The sequence below is a fragment of the Lathamus discolor genome, chromosome 3 (genome assembly GCF_037157495.1).
Source record: "Lathamus discolor isolate bLatDis1 chromosome 3, bLatDis1.hap1, whole genome shotgun sequence".
Taxonomy (NCBI): Eukaryota; Metazoa; Chordata; class Aves; order Psittaciformes; family Psittacidae; genus Lathamus; species Lathamus discolor.
In genome coordinates this window covers 43424707-43436856 of record NC_088886.1, presented here as the reverse complement: position 1 = coordinate 43436856, position 12150 = coordinate 43424707, and the positions used below count along the sequence as shown (strand labels likewise).

Genomic DNA, 12150 nt, shown 5'->3' with positions numbered 1-12150 from the left:
CCATAATTTCATTATTATAGAAATAATAGATGGAAAGGATTCCTCATACATCTTTTAAAATCATTCACTAACTTGTTGCACAACTCTGTTATTTCAGTGGTTTCCAGGGTACACAAGGCTTGGTACATAAGCCTTTCTATCAACATTTGGAGTAGTAGGCACGTTCATCTTGTTTAAGGGGTGGCAGTAAGTGAAATGTTTGGGCTGAGCTTCCATCCAGCATTTTGCTTTAAGTAATTCTATTTTATTCTCCTCCAAAGTGTGACAGTCATCCTTCCTCAGGAACCTTTGTGGGAATAAAATCGCAAATAGTATTAATTTGGAATGAGGCAATGGTCAATTCCAGAGATCCAGTTAGTCATTTGTCCAGATCTGCAGCTCAGAGGCACTGAAATCCCTAGATTGTCAAGATCCAAGGTCATGCAACTCAGTACCATTGAGCAACACTTCCTATGCCTCTTGCGGTCCAGCGCTGGTCTTACTTTGATCTGCAAGTCCTATACTGGGTTTTGCAAAGGCAACCCCCTCTCTAGCCCTGCCATGGGGCTCATAGAAGCCTCAGTTCCTCCAGCTCTGCCAAGTGAATTTACATAAAAACAGCTACCAAGAAAAGGTCTGGGAGCAACTCCCTTTCTGGCAGAATCTCATTCCTTTTCTGAATTCAGATGCATTGCTTGATTGCAGTGTACTGCTCTTTAGAGCTGCTGTCCTAATTCCTATACTTTTCGCAGTTTCTTTACAGTTCAGGAGCACATTTTCATGTCCTGCTTAAGGATTTCAAACATAGACATTCCTAAAAAACCAACACAGAACTGCAAATTGCACCAGAGAAAAATAATTAGTTATTTTCTCTGCAGCCCTATGAGTAAACAAGCTTTTCTTCCCTCTAAAGTGTCCTCGCTACAGGACTGTCAGGATCTGTATCTACACAGTATGCCTTATCTTTGTTTCTCACCATGTCTTGTGTTTTCTCACCCTTGTTTCTTTTTTCTAGCCAGGTCTTCACAATGTCCATTTGTTGCTTTCAACAGTTCAGTTTCTTACTTTCCCTTCCATCTCCATTTCACCATCTTTTCCCACACTTAGAAACCTATGTGCCACCTACTTTCTTTAAGCAGGAAAATGCTGCATGTGTTAATCCCTTTTACATTTTTGTCATCTGATGGCACAGGTGCTTCTATTTCCCTCTTTTCTCCCTGGGCTAGAAGCGTGACTGTGCACGCCTTGTACAATAGCTGGCAAGGAATGAGGCTCATACACTTTAAAAAAAAAAAAGCTGAACAGTGTTATGTGTAGGTACACTAAAGCTACTAACTGTGTGCGCATAAGGGCCCACTTAGGAAGAGAAGTAGGTTTTTTCACATTATTACTTACGTACTGATATGCCCAGGATGAGTGAATAACATCTTGTCTGCACTCAGATACATGTTGGAAATAAACAGAACTTAAATAAGTTTCTTTTTCACTCCAGTGGCTGAAATAGTATGGTAAAAGACACTGAGAAATTGCATGAATAATTGGTTTAAAAAAAAAGGCTAAAAATACAAGGGCAATAGAGAAACATCCTTTTTTTATCTGTAATGACTCAACACTGAAGCATTCATACTTTTTGCCTAACAATGCCTAATATGTCCTTAGCAGGAGGCATGGGATAAAGGCTGACAGACATCACCATGTTCATAGATTGAATGAACTCTCAGTTACCTACGGAGGAGGAGAAAACTGAAACAAAGACAGAAGTACTGACTGATAAAAAAGTCCTTGTTTCTTAGTTGATTAAACATGATAGAAAAGAGTTTGAGACAGTATGTATGGAAGCCCACAATGTCCCTTTTGAAAGCCACTTTCTGAATATAACCACGATTTAAGTGAAAAATATGAGAACATTCAGCTGACTTTCGCCTGCAAAATTTGTTATTCAATGGGTTCAGGGATCAAAGTGTGGCAAAATTCATACAGAATAATACCCCCAAAACTGAAGGGCAAAGGATCCAAATTAGAGACAGTCCATGACAAAAGAACAAAGCTTAAAATAGTCCTAAAGGAGTCTCACATCCGCTGAGATACGCATCAAGGAGACACTCATCATAGCTTTCAAAGCTGATATTACTTCCTGCAAATCCCAGCTCCCAACTTCATTATTCAGCAGCACTGTTACAATATCTTTTCATGTCCTTTTTAGAACTGCTGATTTTAATATACAATACACAAAGAATCACAATTAGAAATACTGAAAAGTCGGAAAGTAACACTTACAGATAATGGATAGTTACCTCACCAGGCCAATGACAAAGTGAAACATAAACTGAATATTTGTACCTGTATTTGATGTTTGTCCAATGTCTGTTTCTTCAGTCTCTGATTACACTTTATTCCTGTGTAAACTATCTTCAGGTTCAATGACATAATAACAGAATTAAAACCACTGAAGTAACAAACATGTAGGGAAACAACCAACCAAACCCAGAAGGGTTTAAAGGTTCTTATGGATTTTCTATTTGAGGTCCATTTGATGAAAAAAAGTTTTGTATAGTTTGAAGAGATCTAACCTGAACTAAAATTAGTAATATTATGATTGTAACTGTCAGTAAGAATAACCAGTGTGACAGAAGGAATTCTCTGACTTCATAAGTCAGTGACAGTGATCACTGAGGAATGTCAACCTCAGAGGGTGCTCAGCACAAGCTGAGTGGAGCTCTGGCTTCTGAGTTATTTCTCCTGGAAATCATGCTGGGTTTAAATAAATTTGTCTCAGTTACTTTTGCTGTGTTATTCTAGAAAGCTCCATACAAGTTTCCAGGAGACCTTCTGCCAAGAAAGAATAGTGTGAGCATTATTTTAACTTGTATATGATATTACTAGACTAGAATGAAAGTATTTTTTGAGCAGGAAAGGGGTATGCTATGACATATGTTGGTATATGTATATCCTTGAAATATTTAAGATGAGCCATGAAACTACTTTTACAAGGGATTTCCTTACTGGACATAGTAAAGCTGACCATTATCTTTATCAATTTGCCCTGCCTGTTTTCCCCTCAATACTCTGAATGCACATTGAATAATTAGAGTTCCTCCTTTACAATTTAACCTACTGCAGCAGATAAGCTCTGTTTACACTACACAAGGAAAGACAAAAGCAAGGTGAAATGGGAAACCTGCAAGCAATTTGTCATAAATTTCATGGCTTTTAAGCTATTAAAAAGGGGTCTGGATTCTATGGACAGTTAATTCATCAAGCACAGATATAGTGTCATATGTTGTAGCTAGATTGTGAAAAATGGACTTGAAATATACCTATTGTTAGAGAAAATGTTATATTCCAAGAACTTTGGAAAATGAAATTTCTTCATCATGGTAAACCACTAAGTAAATCTTTGAACCAATCTATAGAAGCTTATTATGTAGAAGGGGGTTGCAGTACTGTTCTACAAGCACAGATTGAAAAAAAAAGAAAAAACCTGACTGTTACCTATTTATTTGAGACCATCTTATCTGGCCAATAGATGCTCACTGAATTTCTGCTTCTGTGAGCATCACTGGAAATATGCATCTCACCCACAAATACTGTTCTTATCAGCAAGGGTCCTAAAATAGCAGGATTACACCCTTAGTTCTTACCTAGTTCTAAGAATTTAGCCTTTTGGTACTGGTCCTAGACTTTTGCCAAGGGAGCCTTATGGCCTGACTGTGTCAAGTCTGCACCTTCCATTGCCAGTTTTTTGCAAATAGGCATTAATAAGCTTTGTGGAAATCTACACAGTCGATAGATACTTTACAGAAGAGGCAGGATACCCATTTCAAAACAATCCTCTTTCTTAGGGGGGTCTTTACTTTCCTTTTTACTTTCGTCTGAACCTCCAAGTTTGTCATCTCCTCCTTTACATACCTAAGGTGTATCACTTAAAAATGGCAAAGCAAACTTCACAAGAAAACTATGCTTGTAGTATTACTTTTATCTCTGCCCCAAAATACCTCTACTTCTAAGCCTTCTAGGCAATTAGCATTTTGACATGGGAGGTCTTCATTTCATGTGTCAGCTAGTTTCTGTGTTCACCGGTTTCACTGCCATGTGATCATCAACCACACCTTTTATCTCCAGGATTTCCACTTCATTCATGTATCTAACTTGACTGGTGTATAACAAGTTGGTAAATTCATTCCTTGCTGTATGTCTTACATGTGACCATATCACGTGTCCTGTGTCCCCTGGCTGCCACTCACTTGTTTTGATTACCTGTGAAAGGCGCCATATGTTGATGTCCTTGCTGCCAATGTGACTTCCACACTATCACCTCTTCCAGAAAGGGGATGCAACTTCATCAGGCCTACTGAGCAATGGTACAGAGCCAGCAGAGAGATGAAGTCATGTCTTTCACATAATGATGATACAAACACTTCTGACATTAGCTACAATGGAAACATCTCTCGTGTAATGTTCTCTTAGATAATTTGTTAGCAGGGAACATGTATCAGTATTCATTACTGCTTTATACATCCTGCACTCACTGAGCACTCAGCATGAGAAAGATTAAATAGCTCTGCTAAATACACTGTCTCAATGCTAATGACCTGTTCAGCTACTTTTCAGTCACATCTTAAGCTATTCAGTGCTTTTTCTACAACTTCTCCACACTTTCTCCATCAAAGTTATTTGCAAATGTGCACCACCCATGCCAAGCCCAAACCTACAGTATGTGCACTCAAAATATACGCAGGTGTTTCCTTCAACAAGTGATACATCATACGAAGATAGAACAGTGAAAAAGGAATGAAAGTGAAAAAAAGGTTAACCTTATTTGCTCAAAAATATCCATAAATGATTTATTCAGGGAATCGGATGGCAGAGGGTTAAGTTTATAGCTAAGACAACGGCTTTATGTGTGCTGGAACATCTGCAAGCTATATTTTGCTGTTAATGTTTTTGCAAACAAGCTGAAGGAGTTGAAACCCCAGGAGTTAAAGGATACAAGCAGTGGTAAAAAAACCCATCATCTGGGAAAATATTCACTACATCATAGACCAACACCCATGAAAGCAAAAGGAGTCATTCCATACAGTATATATTATGATAGAGCCATATAAGAAACGTAATCTTAGGTGATACTCATTAATTCTGGAAGCTACAGAATAAACTCAGGTAAACTTCTTGGTGATGAAGTACAATGTACCTGCGAATGATTTCTTTATTAAAAATTGTAATACAAATATGATTGGAAAGGCCTTTTCATAAAACATTGCCATAATCTGTTGTCTAAAATTAAATTCCAAAGAGTGAAACAATCTGTAATTGTAAAGACTATAAGGATATTTAAACACATGTAGAAGAAGTTCGAATATCTTCAGATATATTCTCCTACATATGTTTTATTTGTTTGCTTTAATGTTAGCATATATAAAATACTTCTACAGAAAAAGCATATGCTGCAGGCAGACTTAGAAGGTGGACAGGGGTGCCAAGTCAATTTGCTTGAAAACAAAGTATGTAGGAAACACTTGTGGTGTAATTACTCACATAGGTTTTTCTGAGTAAAAGCAGACATGTTTAGTTATCTAGTAATTATTGTAGGGCCCAGTTACTATTTTTCTTAAGTGTCTTGAATCCTTGACATAAAAGAGGATCAAAAATTACTCATTTCGAATATTTGAATTTCCATTTTCTCCCAAAACTTTATTTTCTGTGAGAATTCTCACAAACTTTCTGTTAAAAAGAGACTTTTGTCCTAATAATGAAAAGTTGTAAGCAACTCTGTGAGTTACTTATGTAGAAAATCCTTGTTACAGCTACAATACCCTTATAGAGGCTCTTGTGTATATGAGCTCTCCAGATGCACAACAGCTTGTCAGCCTTTCTACAGCCACGATTGCCAATTTGATTCACACTGATCCCTCCTGCACGGATTATCTTAAAATAGCACAGTATAAATGAAATCTTGCAATTACAAATACTCAGGTGTTTGTTATGGCAAGATGGCCTATAGGAGAGTTGCTGATTTGGCCTGGAGAACTTGTGTGCTTGGTATATATTTTCTGAGGACAATTGGCCCTGTGCATACAGTTGCAGCAACACACAGCTTGCTGTTGAAAGAGTAGTGGTAGCTGGTCCTGCTGCTGTCCTTTTTAAACTAAGTGATAAATAGCACAGGAAAAATAGAGGTTGGAGGGAGAAGCTGAAGGAAAAGGGAGATACCATATAAAGCCTTGTTGGCGCATAGCCATGCTACCTTTGGCTTGCCAAATTGCCACAGCTAGCCATCAAGGCTGTCCCTTTTTTCTTTTCCTCCCTTTCCTGCAGTGAGTCACTCTTGCAGACATTAACTGGGTTATTCTGTGAGCTGATGAAACACACTGTGTATTCTCTTAATCTGTTTTCTGTTCACCATTACATAGTGTGCAAAATTACTTAATATTGCTTTTCCAGATTTGTAAACATTATTCTCACACCTTTTTAAATAGCCCCCTATTACTGTAATTATGAACATGTTGTGTTTGCACAGCCTGAGAAGTGTTATGTGTTACAGAGACAAAAAGTAGTTGTTCTTTTGTCGTGAGAGAAAAATAATATTCTTCATTTAAACTCAGTTTGGTTTAGTGGGGTGTTAATGCACGGAAGCTGATATTATCAAGAGGTTATCTTTACTTAAAAGGCAACAGGAAGGGAAATCATGTTAAATTGTGGAAACATTGCATTTTTGCAGAAGCTGATTATTTAAGCCAGTAATTAATGAAACATGGAACTGATGACATCATATATTCTCTTCAGCCTCTCAAAATGATTAAATAGGTTAGATAAATCAAAGTATCGGTCACACTGAATATACAGAAAAATATGCTAGTTTCCAGTGACAACATTCTGTAATAAAGAAGACTTGCAACATCCCATGTATACCAAAGAAAACAAGAGAAGGAGATAGCTAGTATTTGCATCAGGCATCCTTATAGGTTTCTGTATCCATGTGCAGGCTGAGGGTCATAACTAGGACTTGAGTACTGGGAAGAGCAGAGGTTAGAAACTCATGAATCATGTACTATCTGATAGTACTTTTCTTTCTAGATTTGCTTTGCAGTTGAGTTGCACCTTTAAGAGATCTATGTGCTTTGACATCACAGCAATGGAAAACTAGACAGTTAAAGTATTTTAGGTCTCCTTGAGCTCCTTATAGCCTGACATTTCCCTAGTCTATAGGAACCTTACACTAACAGATGAAGAATCTAAATGAACTATAAATGTCCAGGCCCTCATTAAATAAAGCTTAATGCAAGAGAAAAAAAATCACCTACACACTTATTTCCAATTCTAATAGCTACTTTAATGCTTTTCTGTCTGTTCTCTCTGCTGAGGTTTCTATTCTCTGCTCAGTTTTCCTTTTGCATTTTTTATTATTTGGTGTACTAGATGCTCTCCTAAGTGACACATTCCAACCACAGTCACTGAATGTGACAGCCGTGCTGTATCTTGTCATGAAATGCTGTGCTCAAGTGCTTGATAGCATTTGAGAAAAAAATCCCTCTTGCTCTAAAACCAATCTGAGGTGTTTAGCATAGGTGAATGTAATTAGACTGATAATTGCAGAATGATAAATTAAATAGGAATACTATTTTTTGTATTGTGAAACAATTTTGAGTATTTTTGCAATTCAACTATTTCAAGTTTCCAGATGAGATTTCGTAAAATATAAACAAAAAAATACAGACAAAATATAAACCTCATTTTTTAATGACTGTAAACTCTGTAAAGTCTGTTTTCTGAAGGACAGAATAAATCCTAGTTCAAGGATCTCTGTTTTAAGGAGAGAAAGGTGGGACTGAATTGAAGCTTCAAGCATCCTGGAAAACTGAATTCAATTTTGCAGAGTTCTGTTACTTTTAAGATTATCTGAGAGGATGATTTGTATTTCTAGCTAAGCTCCAGGAAGCATATAATACGTATAGAGTGGAGTTATAAAGTTGAGATCCTGTTAATCATGTTCTTGGCATCTGTGCTTTTAGGGCAGCACATACTTGTGTGATTTTGGTCCATCATTTGTGATCTGTTTGAGGATTTCTGAGAATAAAAAAGCTATATATAAATTTAAGATAATATTATCAGATGAAGGTCTGTCAGATTCAGTAAGCTTAGGTAGAAACACTGAGCTCCTGTGTACCACTTTGTAGTTTTAATTTTGGAAAATAGCAGATTGCAAAAAATAAAAAGAACCTGTTTCCAAATTTATCATTGCCCTATGTCCTAGGAGCTTATTCAGCATTATTTATTCAAGATATCTGACACATTTTACATAATATAGTGCTTTCTAGGTTGAAGAAAATGAACTAAAATTGCATTTTAAATACGCAGTTACCATTCACGGTATTGGAAACTTGGTGTTTAACATACCAAGAATGACTCCAGAACTACACCTTTGTAATGAAATCTTCAAATGTATTATCCCTAACATAAACTGTATCAGTGAGTATCAGTATCAGCATTGCAAGCTTGTAAATATCTCACCAAGAATGGAGATGGGTATACTTACTACGTCAGCACGATAGCCACGGCATCATTTAGGACACTCTCTCCAAACAGGAGTGTGTACAAATCTGTATCTACATGCAGCTCATGGAAAATAGCAAGAACTGTCACTGTATGGAGACAAAGCAAAATGAGTTTGTTATTTTCATATTCCTCTGGCAGTTCAAGAGATAAAGCAATGTTAGAATATGGCTTTTGAGAAGTCCAGTCCTATTTATTGCCTAAGTGGATAACAATAAGTTAAAAGGGATCAACTGAAGTATATAATCCAGCAAGTCTATGAGTTTCGATGCTTCAGCTGAACTAGGAAGAAACTTTCATACAGAGAATCATGAATAAATGAAAATGTCACAGCATATTTTACTGTGCATAAAGTATTATGATCTTGTGACCAAGGAGAAATAAGGGTGCTGAAAAGACTTGGGTTTTACCATGGACTTTGTGTGCAATGAGTAGTAGTTTACCTATTTTAAGAAGGATATATAATAACGCTTATCCATCTGTTAATGCATGCTCACTGAGAAACATGCATAATAACCTCATACCCTGTCCCACTAGCAGCATAACCACTTTCACCTGAGGTGTAGCATATCTGTAGTCATGAAGCTCTCTCATCCAGATTTGGATATCTGATACTTCTAACCCATTTTAAGGTTCCTTCAGCATATCACTAATTTAAGTCTTTACCTCATCCTTGAGTTATATGCTATATTTGATTGTTATCTTACCAGTGAAATAGAAAAAAAATAGAATGTGTTGAATTTAAATTGAAGTTGGACAAATAATTTAGACATACATCCCCAAGGGCATTTAGATGCTTGGCTGATATCCAGGTAATTAAGTCCTATCGATATTAAAGAATACCTTATTTGTTTTATGCCTCAGTTTTCTTATCTGTAAACAGGAGATCACAATCCATCCCAAGATTCACGTAGCACTTCATAATCTCCAAATGAAGGCAGCTGTCTGTGTGCTGTGTTGATATTATTATTCTCTCTTTGCATGGACAAACCAGAGCCTTCTCTTTTCAAACAATTTAATGCAAAGGCTCCCAATTATTTGTATGGTTAAAAATTACGTTAACTCACTGCTTCACTGGTGCTCATTCTAGTACATAATTGTGCAATTGACTCAGTCTTTGTAGCCCAGGGATTCCAAAGATTAGGAGCACTTCTGGGATGCCACGTTAACTTCTGACATTTCAGAAATTAAAATTACTTTAAGATGGTTGCTGATAATTCACACAAAAACATGAACAGGTGATTATGCTTTGTCTTAATAACATTTCTTGGAACTCTGAAATCATTGCCGGTAAGATTTTCTAATGGCACTTAAATGTCCGTTTAATCTAAAAATCAGTTTATAAGCCCGAAGTGGATTCTCAGTACTCCTGTGAGATTTTATGTCAAAGTGATCTCTGTTGATGTGTTATCTTTGAAGAATTTTGGAAGTGTTCTTCTACAGAAGACAATTTGGGAGATGTGCGTAGCTGAACATTTGCTGATATAGCTATATTTAAATTAGATAGTTATATTTAACCATCCTGGTAATCTCACCCATCTACTCCCAGTGCAGTTATAATTTAAACCAGGAAGAGAGCTCTTTCCCCAGAAAAACAAAAAGGTGTAGGAAGAAATTTTATTGGCAACAGATGCTTTCATGGTTCATCAATACCTATCTTCAGGTTTTTGCTTGATTAGCAAAAGCCTTAACGTGCTACATTTGGACCCAATTTAGATTCCCATTCTTTGATGTCATTGGCTTGTTTTCTACAACTATTTGCCACTTCCAGCTTTTGCTTATTAGCTAATTAGTTTGGGCTCACGTTAATAGTCTCTGCAATAATGACAGAAGGAAAAGAAAATAGTAATCAAAGTCCAGTGTACTGTTGGTATGTATGTGTAGCAGGCCAAGCCAATTAGACAGATGCCTACACATTCCTCTCCTTCCTCTTGCCTCCTAAAAAGGTCAGCTTTATCTTCTTGCTTTCTCTTCTAACTCTACCACAAAAATCTGACTTAAAATCTTTTCAAATGAAAGCGGAACAATAAAGCCAGCAACACAATAATGCAGCAATTGGCTTTTCTGGGAGAGACTGCCCAGTTAACCCATTTCTCCCATTCCCAATGGCAGTTTTTGCATCTTCTTTACAGCATTGCCTGTATCTGACTAATTCTAGTTTCTTCTCTGTCCCTATGTTTTCCTGGCCCAAGACACAGCAAGCTTCAGCCATACTACTGATGACTGATATTTGTCTGAGGTTTTTAAATGGAATGATGCTAGTTCCACAAATTGCAAGGCAGACTAGCCCACTCTTCAGTATTCATAGTTTATAAATGCAGTTATTCCTGAATTACTAACATAAATCTCCCCTCTTTCTCTTCGAGTCTCTAATTTCCATTCCTAGCCTAATGAGAAACAAATAATTTGTCACATTTATTCCCTTTTCTTTCCAGCAACATTTTGCCTATTCAAAGACTCTTCATCTCCTGCCTAAACTGACTCATTTCTTTCAACCTCCTCCTTTCAGTGATTTTTCTAGCCTGCTAATCACTTCTAATCAGTCAATAACTTTCCTGACGTGCAGTTCCCAAAATCAGATCCAAGTACTGTAGGTGACATTTTCTGTTGAGAAGAATGAAAAAAGAAGGGATGTGAAAATATGCTTTAGAACAAGTAAATAAATCATGTTTTCTTTTTTGTTTTGTTTTTTTTTTTTTTTTTGCTATGTATTGGTACTGATACATATTCATTCAACATTTTCAGATTGTAAACTTGAAATTTTTCAGCAGTGAATGCTTATTTCTGATCTTCTGTCTATGAAGATGATTATTTCCAAGTGTAGCATGGGTTGATGCCTTGTTGATTTTAAATCATTGCAAGAATCATACTGAATTCTAATCGTGTCCTTCAAAGTGTTTACAATCTCCTTTCAGCATAGTGTTATACATTAAAGAAGCATTCACTATTGCACTAGCAACTCATTAATGAAAATGTTAAACAGTATCTGCATAAGAACAGAGGACTGCGTAATTTTCAGCACATTCACCCCATTTAAGAGTTCAATAAAACATTTTCACTTTGTTTTGCCAACCACCAATCATTTCCTCAAGATCACATTTGCCTTCATTAATTAAGAGAATTTATGGATATAGTTCAGAATGAGCATATTAAAAGGGACATGATACTCTACTATGGAGAAAAGTTAATTTAAATTATTCTCTGGATAGAATAATACTCTGTGAATAGTCATTATTGCCCAGAGTAGTCACATCACATTTTGTCTGATGGGAGACTTTAAGACTCGAGGGAATAAATTTCAAAATTCAGTATTGGCAATCGTATACCACAGTAACATATCTAATTTGAGAAATTTCATATGTAAGGCTTTCTGAAGGCACTTTTGAGGAACAGTAGTTAGGGCTTGTTTTTTGTGTGGTAATTACTTCAAGTATTGTATAATTTATTAGATTCAATATGTATTATGAAAATGCCAAACTACTTTTCATTAAACTACACAGCATCTCTTAATCTCTTATTTCAATCAAGCGTATGAGGACAGAGATATAGGTAAAAAACTAGATGGCTAGAAGGACAGCTAATCGGGGAACAGCAAACAAGCATCTTTTGTGGCAGTAGGAT

The 12150-nt window shown here is 36.5% G+C and overlaps 1 protein-coding gene across 1 annotated transcript in view; it reads right to left on the bottom strand.

Annotated features, from left to right (window-relative positions):
• The window catches only part of SLC9A9 (solute carrier family 9 member A9), a 207940-nt gene that overhangs the window by 146997 nt on the left and 48793 nt on the right, over positions 1-12150 (bottom strand). Inside the window, exon 6 of the mRNA XM_065674907.1 lies at positions 8513-8618. Coding sequence (XP_065530979.1) covers positions 8513-8618 — 106 coding nt within the window. The remainder of the gene's footprint in view (positions 1-8512; positions 8619-12150) is intronic.